The sequence below is a fragment of the Cylas formicarius genome, unplaced genomic scaffold (assembly GCF_029955315.1).
Source record: "Cylas formicarius isolate icCylForm1 unplaced genomic scaffold, icCylForm1.1 PGA_scaffold_9__14_contigs__length_23061073, whole genome shotgun sequence".
Classification (NCBI taxonomy): Eukaryota; Metazoa; Arthropoda; class Insecta; order Coleoptera; family Brentidae; genus Cylas; species Cylas formicarius.
Genome location: NW_026844365.1, coordinates 8,013,097 through 8,035,315, shown reverse-complemented (window position 1 = coordinate 8,035,315; position 22,219 = coordinate 8,013,097). Strand labels below are relative to the sequence as shown.

Here is a 22,219-nt window from a genome sequence, read left to right as displayed (position 1 = left end):
CAGGTGGAAAATACCATTTATTCTTCATTCAATTCCAATTACATGGATGCTATATATGACATCTATATCTGTTCGTCATACCTTTTTTTGACATTGTCTATGGAAACGTTGCCGAACATGTAATTCTTGATAAAGGTAACCTTTATATCGTTGCCGGTGCAACTGGATCAGCTCATAGTTTTGACTATCTAAATTTCTAGGACTACTAGACTAAGCAGCCAGTTAGAAAGTACTATTCTTCATGAAGGCTTGAATTTCTTTGTTCTTCTTAAATAACTTAATGGTATAAGTAGTATTTTTATTCTTTCTCTATTTTCTTATCCTGATCTACTTGTTACTGCTGCAAATAAAGCGAAGATTATCATTTAGGTCTGTGGTATATCACCAAGTCAAAGATGGAGAGCTTGAATAGATAAATAGACACGAATAATGACAGCTTGAAAAAAATTGACTGAAACATCTGTCTCTTCCTCTCTATTGAGGGGATAAATCAGTAACTGTGTATTTCTCTAGTAATCCCCGAACACTTGCGAGCAGTGATTACTTACGTGGTATATAAATTAATCCTGGGTTTCCCCACCCTCCTCGAGGCGATTCGCCCCGCTCTGCCGACAGTTAACACCTCGGTGGTTTTTACCTCCACCAAGGAGCGGTGGCGCGGCGTTTGACGGCCCGAGGCTGCGTACGAAGAAACTTCATGCTGAGGGTGTTGTTTTGCCCCCTATTAAAATGTATGGCGAACGACGGTTGATTAATCGACGACGTTCCCCGAACGCGGGGGTTGCAAATCTGGCACTTACTCAAATTGTCGTTCAGTAACTTGCCGAGGAGGAGGGGTGGGGATGCGAAACGTGCCCAAAAGCGCGTAAACACGTACACCATGTGCCAAATAAAACGATCTACTATACGATCTAGAATCCCATAGGAGATACGAAAGAAAGTTTCGTACAAACGTTTCTTGGACTCTCCTGAAGATTTTAAATATTATAACTTTGCTGATACGCCCTGTATATATCGACATTTTGGGAATGCTTGGTTAAAATAAAAGTCACTATCTTAAGAAATTCCTATTCAAATTTTGCATAGTTTAGGCAGAAATTTAGGTTATGTGTTTTTCTTTTCATATTTTGACCATATTTGGATTGTGTTGCGACGCTACTGATTCAGGTATTGCAACTAAAATTTAACCACAGACTAAGGAGATAATGTACTACTCAATCAGTCTGACAGATGCGCCTCAGCTTACACAGGGTGTCCCAAATATGTGGTGTCGTTTTGGCGAATTCAATTAACAAAATTTCAACATATTTATTTTTATTATTATCAATTCTAGGACAAAAAAAGTTATGTTTTTTGTAATTAATCTTATATTTAAATTTTACTTACTTTTTAGCTATTTGAGGTTTAAGATAACAGACGTATAAATTCTCGTTGAATTTAAAGTTGCCCACATTAGGTCACTTCTTGGCAATAATAGCTATTTTTTAAATAGCGAAGACATTATGCTACTTCTTTTAAAGATATAATACTCCAGATACAAAATAACAAAATTAAGTAATTAAAGTTTATCTACATTCTTATAATCTATTAAAAAAAAGTAAACTAAAAAGTGTTCGTTCATTCGGTCCATAAAGTTTAGTTAAAAATGTTCCTCTTAAAATGCTCGTTTCATTTGGCATTAAAATAATAAATAAATATCAAAATATTTGAAAATGTAGTTGGCTATGAGATCACAATCTTTTTTTTGACGCATTAAATAAACATTAAACAAACTTTGACATTTCTGTTTGTTTTTGTTGTGTTTCATATTTCTATTTGAAAAGTTCATAGTTGTCAAGTTTTTTGTTAGTATATATTTTATTTGTATTTTAATAAGTTATAGTTTTTTACTATTAAATGTTTCTTTAAATGTGAATTCTGAAGTTTTATTAAATCTGTTAAAGTGTGTAGTATAGAGTCGATTTTTCTCAAAATCTCCACGTATTAATGGACACCCTGTATTGTTAGCAATAGCTTTTATTCGTATGCCTGGAGTAATATGAAAAATACCTAATATTTCCAACAAGTGACCTAATATGGGTAGCTTTAAATTCAACAAGAATTTATACGTCTGTTATCTTAAACCTGGAATATCTCAAAAAGTAAGTAAAATTTAAATATAAGATAAATTAGAAACTCACCTCGTTTTTTGTCCTAGAATTGGTATCTGAATAAAAATATCTTGAGATTTTGTTAATTGAATTCACCAAAACGGCATCACCTGTAAGGGACACCCTGTATAAACTGATTGAGTAGCGGACCATCTCTTTAGTCTGTGGTTAAATTTTCGTTGCACTACCTGGATCAGTAGCGTGACAACACAATTTTATATGGGGCAATCAAAATTTAAAAAAAAACACACAAACTCAATTTCTACTTAAACTAAGCAAAATTCGAATAGGAATATCTTAAGAAAGTGACCTTTATTTTAACCAAGGATCCCAAAAAAGTCGACATATACAGGGTATTCTATTTACAATAACAATTCTAATATTTTAAATCTTCAGGAGAGTCTAAGAAACTTTCGTAGAAAACTTTTTTTCGTATCTCTTATAGATTTGCAGATCGTAGAGTGTGTCGTTTTATTTGGCACACGGTGTACATCAGAAGAAAGAGTGTGACCTACCTCAGAATTCCGTGGTGGACGCTGCGATGCTCCGCCCCGACTATCATCGACCTGTCGAAAGAAGAGAAGAAATTTCCGTTTACTAAAAAACTATAAAAACATCGTCCCCAGTAACTTAACCTAAATCGAGCATCCCTCGCCCCCGTCGACGTAACTAATTGTCGACCGCGACCTTTGCGATTACCGCCCGACGCTAAAATATGGCGGCCATTTTTCAAGGGCCCGCGCCGAGCGCGAGGAACATTTTTGGAAAGCCGGTGTAGTGTAACATCGCCGCAGGGAACGGCGCGGTTGTTCCCCGGGGATAGATCGCGTTTATTGGGTTTGTGGTCCCTTATAAATATATACCGAAGAGCGATAGGGGTGTATAAAGGTGATAACTTATAAATTGCCGTCCGCATATAAAATTAACGTTATTACGGGTAATGGATGGGTATCAATCTATACAAGATGGTCCTTAATGATGTATCGTATCTGAATGGGGTAATTTCTGCTTTGATTTTAAAGAACTTCATAAATGAGAATTTAGAATCAATAGTAAACTGAACATTATAACTTAATTATATTAGGAGGAAAACGATTTTTATTCTATAATTTATTCTATAATTTCGCATTCAGTTTAATTATGAATGCATATACTCAAATGAAATCAAAATTATTAGCAGGTAAGAAAAAAATTGGGATAATATAATAATAATAATGTATATTAGTATATTCTGAATCTAACATTGTAAAAAGAGGTTTCAAGTGTAATTTTTGTATATATTTTTAATGTTATTAGTTTTTTAATTGCGTCAGAATACAAAAATTGTCCCATAAAACTACTAGATGTTTAGAGGTTTGCCTATGCTGATAAGACAAGAATTTTTGAAGCGTTCTCTCGTTTTCGACCATTAACAATATCATTTCACACTAACCAATAAACGTCACCACTGGTGTGTTCTTAAATCGATGCCGTCCACAACTTTTGCGTTTGATTATATTATATTATATGACATCTATATTTGTTAGTCTTTTAAACTTTTGTGACATTGTCTATGGATGATGTCTTGTTAAAATTAACTTTCATATCGTTGCCAGAACATCTAGACCAGCTCGTAGTTTCGACGATCTACATTTCTAGAATCACTGTGTTAGTTAACTAACTTAATCTTATTGTAATTATTATAGTAATTACAGGTAGAGAATGTGTTCATTCTTCATTAATTTAGTCATAGGATGAGCAACTTCATAACTTTTTATGACATTGTCTATGGCAAAGCTGCCGAACACGTAATTAATTAATATTAACCTTCCTATCGTTGCCAAAACGTGTAGACCAGCTTATAGTCTCCATTATCTACATTTCTAGAACTACAACGTTAGCTAACTAACACTGTCTGATTGACTTTCTTTCCCCAGTCAACATTTTCTTGAAACAAGCTTCTATAGTAATTACAGGTAGAAAATGCTATTCATTCTTCATTCATTTATGGATGGATAAATATTAGATATAGCATTTTTAAGGTAGTGTTTCTTTAAAATATGCCCTCAATCTTCTGGGAAAGCTAGTTATAGCTATAAAAATTTCCACCTAACTTAAAAATATTTTTGAAAATCGGAGAAATCCGGAAAATCATTTAGAATTCTGCGAAATCTTTGTTGCATCCAAGAAATCTGTGAAATCGTCTAATCGCGTGAAATCTGGTGTAGTAATTTTGGAAGATGATTTGCTCCTCGGTCCAAAATTTGTCCTGATTCGTGAACAATTCGTATCACATATTTACGAAAAAAACAATGTTACGCTACTGACAAATTTTTCATCTCGTGCGTTTGTCTTGTCGATGTCTCGTTCTTGATGTTAATTTAGTGATAGTTATAGTCTTATAGTTAATAAAAACTCCGTTAGGCATGCAAAGGGATTACAGGATGACCTAACGATTTCATTGCACAATTCTTCATTTTTACCAATTTATACGAAAATTGTGTACCGAAGGTGTCCCGGTGAGATTCTTATTTTATATTAAGCCTTATTGAAAAAATACATTATCCAGAATGTAAATCGGTTTCAGTTATGCATGGGAGTTTTGATACTCCACCACATGATTATTAAAGAAATTTTGGATAGCATTAATAAAATTAAATTAACCCAACGAAACACTATGACGTTTAAATACTGTAATTTATGCCCGTACCTTTTAAAATTATTAGTCAACGTAGAAAAGTGTGACACTTTTAATTTAATTACTTTAGCCAAGAAAGGTGCAACTATTAAGAAAGACATATGAGATGACGGTTCTAGTTTTTCCCTTCGGTATTGACGCGCCACACCCTGTCCAATGCCTAAAAAAGATTTGGACTCTTAAACAATTCTACAACTACGACCCACAGGTGTTGATTTTGATTCCAATCGATTCAACCAATTCGAATCAAATAATATTCACGTGCACATCATCAACTTATCTTTGTCAATATTACTAAACTTTGAAAATATTGGTAGTAGAAGAACCAATTCAAGGGGATAACCAAAACAAAAAAAAATAGAAAAAATAAATACTGTATCCTTTGTTATCAACTAGAAGGTCCAGTCAATAATTAATCACACATTAATCACATCGAATGCGAGAGTAAGCATGCCTGCAACGGGCCACTAACCTGGTTCGGAACCATGATAAAGTCAGACGAAGACGTTTTTTCGCATACCGCTAGAGGTCGTGCGAGTTCGGCCTCCGGCGGTGGAGACGAGAAAGTGTAAAGTTTCGAGTCTTTCGAAGGCGAGCTCTTGGCCGCCGCGCGAAATCCAAAACGACATCTATCTCGTATAACTTAATTAAAAAAGGCGAGGTTTAAGTAGTGCCGTGATGGCGCTTTGTGACGACGCGAATTAATTAAGACGGAAAACGAACCGGCACGTAGAAGACACTCGTAGAAGTTGCGACGTCGCGTTCAATTATCAGGCTCACGCTTGGCTGTAACTTTTTTGTTTTTAGAGATATCGAGGTAAAAAAAAAGCAAAATGTAGGGTTAGTAGTCAAGTTTTTTCCCAAATGACGTATAAAACTTCCGTAACCCTCTATGTTATATATGTGTTTAATAGAATATCTTATTCCGATTACAATGATGTACCACACTTTATATTTTAGTTCATTCGTTTTTGACAAATCGGCAAAAATACCAAATGTCCTGACTGACAAATAAAATATCTTTATGTTTGACATATTAGTAAACAACGTTGATAGTTGAATTATTGTCCAAGGTTAAAATGATTTTTCGCGAATTTAGCATCCGTGAAAAAATAATAAAAGGTTCGACCACAGCCCGTCGTCCTTATATTTACCCAGAGCGCTGAGCTCCTTTAAAACAGATATTTCCAAGGCTTGGAAAGAAATTTCCAGAAAACGGTATCGTATTAAATGATAAAAAGGTATGTCGGAATCATAATATAGGATTTTATGAAGCACATCCAGTTTCCTCTATTACTAGAGTATATAAAGAGAGAGGTATTTCTCGGGGATCAATCGACTCAGTTTTGAAAGAATATACATTTAAATTTCGTAAAACTCAAAAATTAAGTACAGAACAATGTCCAAGGATGATGCAGTTTTGTTTGGATTTTTTAAATAGACTTAATGAGAATAACAAGTTTTTTGAAAAACATTTTACGTACTGATGACAGTTCGTTCACTACAAGAAAAGATTGTAATAAACACAGTATAAGTATATTGATATATTAATGTACGGTGTGGTGTCATAGATGTGCATATTTTGGGTCCGTTATTTGTAGATCAAAAGTTAACTGGAGATCATTATTTGGAACTCTTAGAACACCAAATTGAACAATATATAGAAGAGTTAGCACTAAATATAACAGCGCTAATTATATGGTAGCAAGATGGTGCCGCTCCCCACAATGTTATGGAGAGGGAACGGCGGAACTATGGATTATCCAGCCAAATCCCCGACTTAACTTTAATGGATTTTTTCTTTTGGTGGCACATAAAATATCAGGTGCACAGAACTCATTGTAATAATGTCATGGAACTTTGGCAAAGGATTTCAAAGGCGACCAATCCGTTAAAAGACAATCCGGAAACGAAAACATCGTATAATATAAAATGGTCGTCACATACAACAGTATTTAGAATAGTTAAAGAATTTTTTACTTTACTGTGTCTTGTCATTTTTAATGTTTTTGTTCTACTTTAATTTGTCAATAATTATTGTTGTTGCAGTCAGTCTTTGAAATTATATTAAAATTTCCTATTTTTGGCGATTTGTTAAAAAAGGAGTGGATTAAAATATAAAGTGTGTTACATCACTGTAATCGGAATAAGAAATTCTATCAAACACATAAAATAATATACAGGATATTCCATTTAAAAAAATATGATGTAGGCATATATGTCAGAAAATTGATAGTGTTATACGTCACTTGGAAATAAACTTGGCTACCAACCTTACAATTTTTTTTTCTTTTGTTTACCTTGATATCTCTAAAAACAAAAAAGTTAAATTGTTATCAAGATAAATTGAACTTACGATACCTACGATGATTCCCATATTGCTGAGCTGAGTCGCAGTTAAGATTGCTTATAGATTCTTATAGATTCTCGGATTTTTCGTCGGTAGGAGAATTCATTACATGCAAGAATTTTAGTTTTTTCGAATAAACCGCTAATGAGTTTATATGTCGTAGTCTTAAGACTCTTTCATCTTCTCAGAAGGAATCCAGAAGATTTCTAAATAGTACTACGTCTAAATATAAGGGTGAAAATGAACCTCGTCGCCGGCAACGGCCGGACCGATGAAGGGTGAAATGCGTGTTCTGCACGCTCGAGATGGTGGATTTTCAGCTCTATTTAACCGGCGACTGTTGGGGTGCACGGGCGGAACAATCAAGTATTAATATATCGGAAGAGCGGCAAAGCGGAATATCGATTCCGGGGTATGTATTATACGAAGCCGGAGATAACTTGGCTTCGGCTTTCGATCGCATAATGTTGCCAGCCCGAGCTCCTTCGCATAACCTGCGAGACTGGGAAGAGACTAAACCTCTGCGAATATTTTGTCATCGAAATCGCACGCTTTTTGCGTTGTGAATTTTCAATATGATGCACAAATTGTCAATTTCGCTCTTCGAGGATCTTTGATCTGGACGATTAGTACGGCCTCGATGTTTCTGTTCTCGTTCTCAAAGAAATAATGATAAGTTCTAACTCATAACCAACTGAAGTTAATATAGACCTGTGTGTTTTTCAAAGAAACTGTCACAGGCTGCTGGAATACTATTTACAAAACTTCTGTATTCTTCCCGCGCCAGTTTTTGCCAACGTTTCGCCAATCATCCTGTTGGCTTCTTCAGAGCTTGACTGACATCGGCTCGCATTTTACTCTATATCTGCTTAAAAGTGATGTGTCATGGAATAATAAACTTTATGGTCGACAATAATTGACTAAATAATACACATCATGCGTAAGTACCAGGGAGGACAACTCAAACAGCAGTATTTACTTTCGTACACATATAACATATTACTTGATGTTTTAGAAAGTGGTAAGCAATCCCATTAGCGCTGTTCCTTGATTTATCAAAAGCGTATGATATATGGAATAAGAGGAGTGGCTTAAGGAGTGTGGAATCGTACCTTTTAAAAAGCAGCAAGTTTTACTGGGAAAGGGTGAAAATCGCGTAGTATCAGAACAAAAATATTACAACAGGTATAGCGCAGGGTGGTGTAATTGGGCCAATATTAATTTTTTATAAAAACAACATTACAGAACATTAACAACATTACAGAATTGAATACAATTGGTCAAAATTGTAAAATCACTATCTACGCCGATGATACCAATGTTCTAATTGTAAATAAGGATACCTCAAACCTCAAAAAGGAGGCTGATGGGAGCGGATAATTGGTTTACTAAAAATAAATTAGTTATTAATAATGCTAAGACTGCTGTAACAATGTTTAGAACAAATCGATCCAGAACACAACCACTACAGAAGTTAAATTTAAACAACTGTGATATTGTCTTTTGATAGCACCTTATCATGGGAAAATCATGCAAATAATGTAGTAGATAAGTTAAATAAAGTAATATAGAGTCTTAGAGTATTAGGAGGGTATATTCCATGGGAAACGAAAAAATTTATCACAGTAATTTTGAGACACATATGAGATACGGTCTTGTTATATATTGCAGAGAAATTGCAGAGACATAGAAAGAATTTTTATTTGCCAAAACAGAGCCCTACGAACTATATTGCTGTTAAACTTTCGAGAGCAGTGTAGGGGAAAATTTAAGGAAAATAAAATTTGAACTTTAGCTACAATTTTCATACAAGAGAGTATACTGTTCGTCTTTAAAAACAGAAACCTTTTTGAAAATACTTTGTCTCAGGAAGTTTATGGGACAAGAAGCATGAATTACACATATCCCAGGCACAGACTGACTATGAGTAATTTAGATTAGATTAGATATTATAGTAGTCTGCCGAACACCATAAAAACGATTAGAGATTTAAAAATGTTTAATTTTACTCCGAGTTCTACCTCCTCTGATGAAGAACTTTCTCTGGTGCCAGAGTTGTTCCCTATGCCGGCTCCTCAATTCTAGACTTGGTAGTTTTGGTTTGGTTGCCTACAGCCTTCAAGATATGGATCCCGAAAGTAGATGCCAGGACTACCACCTAAGCCATGAAAAGAAAGCGGGTACTCTCTAGGAAAAGTGTACTGTCGTCTGCTTGGTACCCTAGAGGCGACGACCCGCGCCGGGGAATCTTTATCGTATCACTAAACCTTTGATGTATGTTACCTGCGTCTCTCGCACTCTGCCCTCTCTATATCATAAACCTATTCGACGTAATATCTTAGGCATTGATGATGTACCGTGCATGGACGAAGGCACCTGTCAGGAAAGCATGATGTACATACTACTACTTCCACTACTACAAAGCCGAGATTTATCCGACAACTTGGCCACAGTTTATCTTTGCCCGCGACAAGACAAACTCGCGCGGACAGTGACAAATTCGGCTACGTGGCACCGAAATTGCCCCTCTCCCATCCAGATTTTATTACGGCGGAACGCCGTTTGTCAACTGTCGTTCCCGCTCAAATTTCCGACACATTTCGGAAAACAGAAGCGACGTGGAACGCGATGCCATAACATAATATAAGTTTGCGTATATAAATGGAGGCGCTTCCGAACCAAATTTTTCTTAACGTGAACCGTATCTCATCGGTGACAGGCCCGATAGCGGGTTGTCTCTCTCCATGCGTTTCGACAGGTCATTGATAACAAGTGCCTACAAATTCGCAGTCACATAAACAAACCGTCATTCTTATGACGATGGTATATTATTTCACACATAGCGATTCCAACCAAGTAAACCGGGTTTTTCGTAAGACGCATCCAAGTTCCTCGTTTAATTGTGCTACGACTGTCGGGTGAAGAGCTACAAGGCGAATGCTGTTTAAGGGGTATTTCTTAAGTTCTACGTCAATATAAGCGTCTCTAATCCCTAATTTTCTCCCCTCTTAACGTCCTACGCGATATTTGTTTTCAAATTTCAGCCACTTCAACGCCGACGTTTCCTTGTTACGAAATTTGAAACGATAATCGGTCCGCTACCCACCCTGTCAAACGCACGACGATCCCAACACAACGCGCGAATTCCGAAACAATGGTGGACTCGCGTGTTTTACGCGTAGTCGCGTTTGAGGGGTGCAAAATATCCCCGAAAACAAAACGCTACGTTCGGGGTTTTCAACTGGAGAAAGGATAGAAATAAGTAGCCACCAACATTAATTTTGGCATGTCAAATAACAACTCACTTTGAAAGCCTTAGCCGTATGGTTCTCGTAAGGGCCGCAAGGGTATTGGATTTAATCCCAGGTATATAAGAAAGAAACTTATGCAGAGGGTAGTCACGCGCCTTTTGCCACTAAAGTAAAACTTTTGACTGTGTGGCGGTAATTTGTTCAAATATTTGAAAGTTTCCTAATAGGTAAGATATGGTCTGTTCATAGATATAAGAAAGTGCATTTGAATGGGATTATCCAAGGGTCACTTTCTTATATCTATAAACAGTCCGTACCCTGGTCACTATTTTTCGACGTTTTGTGTGGAACAGAAATAGAACAGGGCATTATGAAGTACATATCTATAATAGGACAAGGTGTTGCCAGATATTAGATGCAGAAACAGGAGTCTTTTCATCAGTCACACTTTCTGCAGTAGCGAGGAATTTTTATAACATTATAACATCATGAAACAATATATAGTTATGTGGGGTCGACAAATAAGACGAGAGTAGTTTAGACATGTCAAAAGGATGATCGAAGATAAGATGGTTAGTTCTTAAAGAAATAGAAGAAGTATTGGTCTAAATTCGATAAAAGCGGTTCTTCCGGGACTTGCTTGTTTCACCGCAGACGCGCAAAATAACAATCGGGCATCATCGCCTAGCAGTCGTACTACCGACTGGACGTTTCCGAGACGCGACCAAAGGGGATCGCGTTTGACGCTGAACCTTTTGAAGCGGCCCGCGCCCCCAGGCCTTTTAATTATGCTAAAAGCGTTTAGCGTGACGCTCCGCCGTTTGTTTATCGCCCCCCCCCCCCCCCGTCCAGGATCGGGCGCGTTAATAAATTAATAAAAAGAAGAAGGGCGCTCCCTCGCGCGCCGCGACGCCACCGGGGGAATCCTTCGGGATGCGTCATCCGCGCGGGAAGACGATCGATAACGGGGTCACAGCACTCAGCGAGGTCGCACCCGGACCCCCGAAACGAGGTCACGGGGATTCGCCGGAATTGTATACCTGGCGCGCAACGCCCGCGGCCTTTTCTATTATAGGCTAATATAGGCTATTTCGGAAAAGTATGGAGCAATAAAATCGGAAATTAAGGCCAATTCCGCTCAATTTCAGCGACGGCCTGAGGTTAGCTTTATGCGATCAAATTTAATTTGTGAAAACTCACCTATGAATATTATTCCATTTTAATGGAGTGAAGGGAAATGAATGGCACTTTAATGACAGGCTAATTCTCGAATGACGGGGTTTCTAAAGTCCACCGTGTTTAAAGTATTGTGGGAGAGAAAGACCTTGGCTGAGATGGGAGTTATTCCGTTGGTAACTAAAAAACTTTTATGGGCCATTAAAAAAAAATAATTTTGTCCGGGAAAAGCATAACCCTTTGCGGAAAAGCGATGAAAATGCTTGAGAAAATAAAGCTCTCCTAAGAGAGAGAAAAGTCTTTTATCGTGAGGAGGCGTGGTTTAATGAAGGTTATCAAAAACGTGGAAAGATAAAAGTATAACCAGTGCTAGCCTGTCAAGCCTGTTAACATCCAAGATGGCAAAGAACGGTTTGCTAAATTTAAATTAATCTTAAAAATTCCCACAGAAACATGAAGGCGGATGATTTTAAAAGCGTATTTTAGTGAAATGATTCATTGTATGACACAGCTTCACGTTGGGGAAAGCAAGACATAACCACCAAGAATACTGAATTTGACGATAATTTGATAATGAAGGGACTACCACGTACAGAAAATTTATACCAACCTCGTTTCACGAAATACGGAGGAGATGTAGCAGAAAAACATTACATATCATTGCGAACTAAATCACAATACGACATTTGAAATGAAACACCACAAGCTACTGTCTAACCAAGCCATTGAAAAAGTGGCCATCAGAGAACTGACGAAAAGAACTTCGGCGTGTCATTATAGAAGGGAAGAAAATGCCTTGGATGCCTAATTTTTGTTCTGTTAAAATAAACTTTTTTTTAACAATAGGCAGAGAACCCATACATTGACTCAAACAAGGGTGGTACCACCTACACTCCATAAAAAGAGTAAGTTTAACAATAAAATCAATGCCTATTAATGAAAGTGGCTTAAGTATCCGCTTAATATCTCTACCTATACCTTTCTGAAATGGACTGTATATTTTTTGAACTATTATTGTTCTGGTCAAATATCTCCAGTGGTCTTCAAATTAATAATAAAGAAAAATAATGGAATCATTGCCTATGATATTCAAACAAATCTTATCATTATCCCCAAGACTCACATTTGGAAATATCCAAACAGCAGCTCTCTGGAAATGGAAACATCACACATATATTCCCGGTAAAGATATATTCTCGGTAAAGATCAAAAACTCTTTTGTATGATTTTGATCAATTAACATTTGTCTATGATTTTGATATAGAGGGTGGGGCAAGGCCGGGCGCTTAAGCTTTTTTTTTTGTTACTTTTAACCATCAAGTAGATTTATTTTTGACTAACTTTAACTAAATTTACCCATATTTTGGCGAAGCTTCTGGCCGATGTGCCCCACTCTCCCCTATTTAAAATGTCATATATAATAATTATAATTATTTATTAAAAAGTATTTAATAGAAAATACGTTACTTATTAGTAACTATTTTTCTATTGATTAAAAAAATAAGCTATGGCTTTAGGGTAAATCCATAGAATTATCCAAAAAATAACACTTTCAATAAATTAATTATAATTCGGTTATAATAATATGGAATTGCTTTTTTTTATATTTTAAAAGGGGTTCATTTTACCCCCGGTGTTATGCAAAGGGCTGAAAATGTACAAAGAATCAGAATTTATAATTATTAGAAGCAAAAACGAAAAAAAATCCATCTATTTTGGAAAAATGATGCTGGATTTAATTTTTTATATGCTGATGCTACTAGTATTAATCTGTATTATTTAACTAAGTAGTTTGTGGGTTGCTCAATAGATTTGGGATTACCATTTATTTCATCTGGAGAAAAAAAAAATATATATATATATATATATATATATATATATATATATATATATATATATATATATATATATATATATATATATATATATATATACAACAATACAAAGTATTTACCAGTGTAACAACTGCTCATTTCGAACAGAGTGCTTTTAAGACTCCTGTAGAAAGATACTTGAATACTCACATTACAATGAAGCACAAAGACAACTATAGTTATCAGACATTACATAAGAACAAACATACTTTGGTTCATGAAACACACCTTTCAAGTGTAACAAGTCTTCATATCAAGGTAAACAGAAGCATGAACGCATGCGGGTTTCAGACTATTGACAAATATTATTTTAAAAATCATTTAACTATACATCAAAAGCCCAAGTGAAAAGAATATTTATAGGTGTGACGAATGTTCCTACGAATGCGTGTTAAAGCAACTACTAGTGCGCCATAGAAAAAATTACCTAAATGAAGTATTGGGAAATTTTGCAATGGATCATTTTTTGGATGCTGACTCACCTGGCAAAACCAATTTTACTTTGTCGACAAAGTTTTAAGGAATTCTAAGAGTATGTGCAGGATTTCAATTTTGAAACAGGTAGTTGTTCTGTTGTTCATTTGTTTATAAATACATTCAATATTACATTTTAATGTTAAGCATTGATCAGTGACTACCTATTTGCGCCATATAAGGTATATTTGTTCGGATTTTTGTTGTAATAAGAACAACAAAAATTAGCCGATCTAAAAAGTAATCAAAACCTTAAAAAAGGACTCGATTCCAAGCTGTTCGTCATCGAATGGTATATATATATCCCTTTTACGACCGTCTACTGACTTAAAAACCATTTCGCCGCGGACTTTGACTGATTAAACTATAAACCATTCACCCGGCGGCCCAATTCCCCGCACCACGACTTATATGGAGGGTGTTATGTAAATTTTACAAGATTCCCACGTCAGATTTCCCCGCGTTTAGGCTGTGGCGCCCGACGGTGTGTGCATACAGTGCGAATATCGTCGAGAAAGATATATATCACTTAAGAGTGGAAGGGGGCGGCGGATGCCGTTTTCATAAAAGGGCCTCGTAAACGCGTTTGATTTTTTCCGAAATAGAAAGAGAAGATTTATGGGAGCGCGCCATGTTTATAACGGATTTTACGTGCTCTTCATAACCGCGGCGGCTACGACACACATTTATTCGTGCATCGTCCAAAGGTCGGAAAGCTTTGGTTTGGGAACTCCCGTTACCATTCTGAAGGGTAATAATAATTTTAGAAGGGCATTAAGTACATTGTTTATAGATACATATGCTACGGGCTAGCGCAGGAGTTGTTGAGAACATAAGTCTGTTAATACCTTTAACCAAGTCCGTAACGAAATCACTTTAGAAGTCAGTCTCGACTAGATGGTATTATTTTAATTATCAATTGTAATTATCAAAGATAAATAAGCTAAATCAGGTACTTCCTTTTGAAATAATTCAAAAAAATTGTTAATTTAGTCAAATCGGGAAATCACAAAACAAAATTTCATTATCTTACTCCAAACTCCGAGTTACTGAACCTGTCCTCGTTAAAAGCCTTTACTTCTGATTTTAGATTTAGAACTGGAAAGAAATTACGAATATAGTTGTACCGTTATCTGTACCAGTATCCAATATGGTTAATATTTCCATGGATTAATCAAGTAGTGTTGTTCCAATTTATTGTTTATTTTGTAAGAATGAAAAATTTTTAAACATAAAACAATTTTGAAATACAACCGTAAGACAAATAAGAATTGTAGTTTTACAAAACTTTTTGAAGAGGCTTGCCAGAATTAACCTTCGACACAACTTGAGCCGTCTCATTCGCGCCATTTTAACTGATCCTTTGGTTTCAGCGGTTTCGAAAGAGGAGGCGGAGGAGCACAATCACCATCACCACGGCACCAAACTCCAATACAACGGGTACAGCGACGAGTTCCTAGATCGATTAGAGCCCAACGGCAACATACCCACGAGCAAACGTGATATTAGATACGGTAAGCAACACCTTCCCCCCCCCCCCCCCCCCCCATTATCCCCTAGACGTTATGCGCGTTATGTTGCAATGCCGGTTTAACGTTAACGTTTAACGAGCCGCTGGTGACATCACGCGCGCACGCGGGCGCCATCTATCGTCGCTTTACGACGGAAGTAACGCGGCTGGCGAGGGCGACGAAGAAACCGCAGGAACTGGGACGATTTGCCAAAATCTGACACGCGGAATGCGCGTTTCAACTGAGCCGGGTCGTAGATTTGGGACTCTAGGTTTCGGACAAAATTACTGAAATCGCGTTTTTAACCAATGAATTCAGGGTCCTAGGCCAACATCAAACTCAAAAGTATTGGATAGACGCAACTTTTAGTAAATTGTCTACTTAACTATGATGCGTTCCATAGATAGATAGACAGACATTTAGTTTCGAACAGTACAAAAAAAAGTAGAAATTAACGACAAACGAGACAAATAACAGTGACACTGAAACTTATGACAAAAAGTAAAATATGCTGTTAGATGAAAATGTATAAAGGTGATTCTTGAACATTTCAATGTTTTGACTCTTCTGGAAGAGGATCGCGGACTCTCAAACTAGCAAAAATTGGTGATTGTTTAATGTGTTGATTACCGAATACTAAATTTGTTGTAATAATGTAAAAATGTAAATGTTGCAAAGCTCCAATAGCTTCAAATTTAGATTTGTTTTTATGAACAGGTTTGGGGGGGGGGGGGGGCAGTCGTCCCAATGGAAGAACCCAGAATATCACCAACACCGAAAAAAGCACGTCAAAATCGATGAAATGTTAAGGTTTTGCTTACTGTTTTCTTTAATGACCGTAGCGTACTATATCAAGAGTCCTTGCCACAAGGTCATACTGTCAATACCTTGCGCCGTTTCCGAGAAGTACCACGAAGAAAACGTCCAGAATTGTGGGAAAAACAATTCATGGATTTTGTGTCTAACTTTTTGGCCCACATATTCCGGTAATATGACCCCCTTGTGACTGTTTCCTGTTCCCAAAATTTAAGAAACCCATGAAAGGAAGAAGGTTTGGACTTGTTGAGCAGAGATAAAGAAAAAAGTCGCTGGAGCAACTCAGGGCTGTACCAGAAAGTGCTTACCAGAAGTACTCCGAGGATTGAGGAAAGATTATATCTGGCGGGGATTACCTTGATTACTTACTGAAATATATAAATGTTACTGTGTGAGTATTTTGTGTTTTTTAAAGGTTTCTTTTGTGCAACGAGAGCTCTCACGACGTCTCCTTCGTATTTTTTAAAGAACTATACTATAACCTCCAAAATAGAAACACCTATTTAACTGAGTTTGCCGTATCGTTGAAAATTCGAGACAAACTATCCTGCTACAATTGATAATTGTCTTCTAGATCTTGCGAACTCTAGGATCCATGTGAAAAATCGTCTAATTCGAACTCTGAAGATGATAAGAAATGATAATAAAATTCACCAAGGTGCAAAAAATACCAAAATTTCACACAAAAAAATGTTTTCAAAACGAAATTAAGCAAAAAAATTTCAATCATTGCTGTTATACTGTTTTTCTACTAACTACCATTAGTCTTTAGATGGGTTTTTGCAAAGCAACGCTCGAGGCAACACCGGATGGCGTGTGACAATGTGAAAGACCCTAATTGACTGGCGACAATATTCAATGAAACTGACGTTTTAAAGTGACACTTTGCGCACGCCCGATCAGCGCACAATTGGGTGTTTTAGAGTAGGGAGTAGATAAGATCGCGTAGTCTCAAGTTGAACAACTTCAGGATCTCTCTCCCCATCCCTGTGCCGCCGGCAGAGAATCGACTAATTAAATCTTCGAACTATCGGAGTGAACAAAAACTGAACGTAAGGGAAAAATGCGGTGCTCGCTTGCATTATGCATGATGGCGGCGCGGTCGACAAGTTTGGCCAGGCTACCCCCGCGGTGGATGCGGAACTGAGGAAATTCAATTAAAACGATGGCAGCATCTGTTTTTTCTTCGCTGCAGTTTACGTTAAATTTAATCTTACAATTAAATTAGTCATAATAGCGACCCAAAAGTCCATTTAAAATCCTGGTTATATTTTCTCAAAATTTTTTTTCTTTTCTAATTTGGAGAATCCGCTAAGGTCACCAAAACCTATATTCTTTGCTTAGTACATACTATTCGTGAAATGATGTCGAAATATAAAAAATCCAAATCTATCGCTGACTACATTGCTTATAAAGAAATAAGGAATGTTGTTACAGGTGCGGTACGTAAAGAAAAATCGGCATATTTGTCATACAATTTCGATTCTAGGAATTCTAAATAGATATGGAAAAACTTTAAATATGATCAAAATTTCTAACCGACCGACTTTGGAAATACCACCTAAGTTAAAAAATCAAAGTGACATTATTTTACTTCTGTTTTTAGCAATATTAACATTTGCCTCGAAACAACTTCTTTTTATAAAAATCGCAACTATTCACTCTATTAAAGCCATTATTTCAAACTTTAAGTCAAAATCTGCTGGCGTTGATTGTGTACCTGCTAGAATGCTTCAGATGACCCTCCATGTTACCGCGCCATACTTTACATATATTATTAATTGCTGTTTGCAACGAGGCTATTTTTGGAAGTTTGCTTTGATCACACCATTAGCAAAAAATCACATCCCAGTCAGTTCTCATACCTTCGACCAACCTTGGATAAAGTTTTGGAGAAAGTCATAAATGATTTTTTGAAAACTACTTAGCTAACAGATATCAGAGAGTTACCATTGATAATGTAACTTTTGAATTTCTCCCTGTTTCATCAGGTGTACAGCAAGGTTCTGTCCTTGGACCTATATTATTCTTATTTTATATTTCTGATATTTATACATCCATCGAATATTTGCATTTGCATTCATTTGCTCATAACACTTAGCTATTTTACTCCTTCGATACTAATTTATCTGATATTGCTTCAATTTATATCAATTTGGATTTGCACGACTTATTTCTAATTCGTGGAATATGTATTTTTGCTGGTGAAAAAGTATCATTTGGTTTTGCGCCATTTATACAGGCATAGAACTGTCCTTAATTTCAGTTTACGGAAACTTTTAGCTCAATCACTTGTCCTTTCGATTATGAAATATGGTTTAGTCCTCTATTACCCATGTCTTGATAATATTAATTAAATATAGATTGCGAAAAATTCAAAATAGCTGTTGCATATTTATTTTCGGCTTGCGTAAATTTAATAGGATTTCCCACAAAATGCAGGAACTTAACTGGCTAAAAATTGACAGTACTTTGTACTTTTTGGCGCCTACGGTTTTCCACATCCAATCCGTCCTACTTACGAGCCAAATTACAGTTTCGTAATGTTCAATCAGTGGCTTTAAGGCACTCACTGCCACGATATCGTTTGCCTTTGTTCCTCAGATCATTTTCGTATAAATTAAAATACAAAAAATAAATTAAAATAATTTGATTTTCAATGTTTTTCTTTTTATTTTTACTTTGCTCTTATGTGATAGCAAAAAAGATTAATGAATTGCACATAAACTTTTAATGTGTTCATAGTGGGAAATATTTAGTCAGTTTTCTATTATCCATTCCAAAAGCTACATTTCGGGAGTTACCGTCAAATTCTAATTACACAGGAACACAGCATCCCTAGTCAGTTATCTAGAAGGCAGCTACTGTTTTATACCGTTTAGGATTACAACCACATCCTGCTTTTTGCTAATTGGGTAATTTAATGCACACATTAATTAACCAAGAAGTACCAAATTATTAACACATCCAATCCGTCCTACTTTAAACACCTTTAAGAGACTCTCACTGCCATGATATCGTTCATCTTTATTCCGCAGATCATTTTCTTAAAACGCTGTTGTAATTTTTAATGGTATACCCGATTCAGTAAAATCACATTTAATTAAATTCTTTAATAAATATTTCAGGTTGAAACTGCCAACTTCTCAAATAATTTGATTTTCAATGTTATTCTTTTTATTTTTACTTTTAATAACTCTCTATTGTTCCATATTACTATTACATTTGTCTATTATACTATATTTAGTTTATCAAAGTAAATATAACTTAAGAGGTTAAGTGCCCTCTTCTCTACTGTATATTTGTATATAATAATATACAACATAAAAGGCAATTTTTTATTATTATTATTATTACTATAATACCACGCGAAAAAATTGGTTCAAAATGAAGTTAAGTGCATAATGGAAAATATAGTCGGTTTCAATCCCTACACTGGGACGGCATGAGCGCATCAAAAAGCACTTTACGAGTTGTTTTGCAGAGATAGTGTCTGTTACTATATATGACTTTCAAACAGTCATAGGCAGATCTTAGCTTCATTTTATTTTACGACATCTTGTACATTTTCGATAAACGTGAGTCTTATTTTAGACGTTTCCGATGAGAAATGAGGAAATTCTCCCCCACTGGCGACCCTTAAATTCATAGCGACGTATAATCGCGAATAACAATTTTTATTCGGTAAAAGCGACGGTTTCGGGGGGGAGGGGGTGTTTATTATTCGTGTCAGATCGCCAACCTGGCGCAGTCAATTAAATCCGAAAAATCCGCGTCGAATTTAAAAAGGAAAAACGGCCGGAAATCGAATAATTAAACGCTGCTCGAGATTCTCTGCCGTCCGACCCTTTTTTTCTTCTCCTCTCCACCCTTTTAAATCCGCATTTTTATTCGCGACGTCTCATTTAATCCGCGCCACCTGTCCGGCATTTATATCGCGAAATTTCTGGAGTTCGTGTCCCGCCTGCGGCCGCATTTTTTTGTGCAGACGCGACTTGAAAAGTTTATCTTTATCTTGCATTTCCCTGTCTTTACTTATCAATATTTTTCAAGCAATCTTTAAATGAAACTTAACGGGATTGCCAGATCGTAAAGCAGTATTTATAAGGGTGTCGATTTATCCGGCACCTTCGCCAAATTATACTTTCGATTCGCTAAGCTTTGCTCGTCGCCGGCGAAGGACCCCGACCAATTGAGAAGGGAAAAAAAGCAATTAGTCGAAGTAGTCGGGTCAAACGATGTTGCCCGGCGCTTAATCGTCCTTTTAATTTAACTCGGCACTAACGCCTTTGGAAGTGGTCCGCGAAGGTCTTCGGAAAACGCAGAAGGAAACAACGGAAATCCCCAGGGCGATTCTCTCAAACACACACACATACACAGACACGCGAAGTAACAAACTCGCGATTGATTTTTCATTAGTTCTTACGCGTGTCCGTATCAACCCCACCTCGTCGCTCCGGGCACGACGCCCTTCGGAGAGGAGGTTTTCGCGCTAAGTGAACCGGAAGTTTCGTACGTATCATCCCAGCCCATCCATTTTTCTTGCGAAATCTTTTCGATTGTTCGATCATAGACGAGGCCGCGTTTCCTTCGGAACCAATTACGCGGAAAACATTCAAACCCGTCAAAGCGACGACATCCCGTGCCGGCCATATTGCTAAATGCTCGGATAAAGGAACCTATGTGTTTATTTATAACAATTCAATTTTGATGAAATATATTAATTGAATAGAAGGAACAGGTCCAAGGTGAGGAACACCGGATGCGATTACCATACTGATTACATGGTTGAAATCAAAAGAAACCTTTAAACCTATCAAACCATCGATGAAAGGAACACCTCAAAGTAAAACCGAAAGGGAACATGTACTGAGATCCTCACTCTGGAACGCGCCTTAGTCATATAATAATAATAATAATAATTGATGTATAAGTTTTCTAAGTAAACATACAATATATGTAACAAACAGTTTGCACATATACAGACAATCTAAAATTCAGAGATCATGTAACTCTCAAAGTTGCATTCAAAAAAATCTTTATAGTTATTATAGCATTCTTTGGATTAAATGTGTTTAATAGTTCTTTTTGTAAATTCAATTGAGGAACAGGTGTTTTTGAGAGTTGCTGGTGAAGTGAATGCACGATTGAGTTTCGTTTACACGATGATGATACATGGACATACGTCATGCACTGATAAAAATTGAAGAGAAAGTTAGTGTTTTCAATTTTTAAAATATTGGCTTACAGTGATCTTTACAAAATTCCAACATTTTTTTTTAAGATTTTAAAGATCTACTCCTCAAGAGTCTCCCCACAACAATGATGATAATATGATATCATTAAAGCTGTCTCGAAAGTTGTAACTTTGCTTAATCACCCGGTCAACATATCTACATGTACGTGCCAGTTGAGTCTACTATTTATCTACACACCCAGAAGTTTAGCGTTGTGAGAGCTAACGTCAGATGTACCTGGAAAAAAGACAACCTCTGATTTATTTTCATTCAATTTAAGACGATTGGCACGAAACTTGCAGATATGACGTGACTAGGTTCTACCCAAATTAAGTATTGTTGTGTCATTAAATTGTGGTTCAGAAACATCACCGTTAGGTAACGTAACGATTTGTTGTCTATTGTTAAGGTAAAATTAAAAAAAAAAACAAACTGTGACCCCTTATACCGTAAAAAAATTTTGGTTACAAGAAACTCACGGCTAACTCAACTACCTTCTAACTACCTTCTAAAGATCCAACCTAACTACCTACCTACTACCTAACTACCTTCTAAAGATCCAACAACGTCATACAGGACATAGGCTTACCATCCATAGCTTCCAAAACCTTTTCTAGAATTGCTATAATTGCTTTGAATGTTGACTTATTTATTTATTTATTTATGTGTCAACGGCGGAGCCAATTTACAAAGATAAAGTAAC

General features: G+C 36.3%; 1 protein-coding gene across 3 annotated transcripts in view; it reads left to right on the top strand.

Annotated features, from left to right (window-relative positions):
- LOC132707128 (cyclin-dependent kinase 14) overlaps positions 1-22,219 on the top strand; it is a 130,284-nt gene that overhangs the window by 96,516 nt on the left and 11,549 nt on the right. For all 3 annotated transcript variants that reach the window (XM_060678826.1, XM_060678825.1, XM_060678827.1), the window contains one exon: positions 15,326-15,466. In XM_060678826.1, coding sequence (XP_060534809.1) covers positions 15,326-15,466 — 141 coding nt within the window. The remainder of the gene's footprint in view (positions 1-15,325; positions 15,467-22,219) is intronic.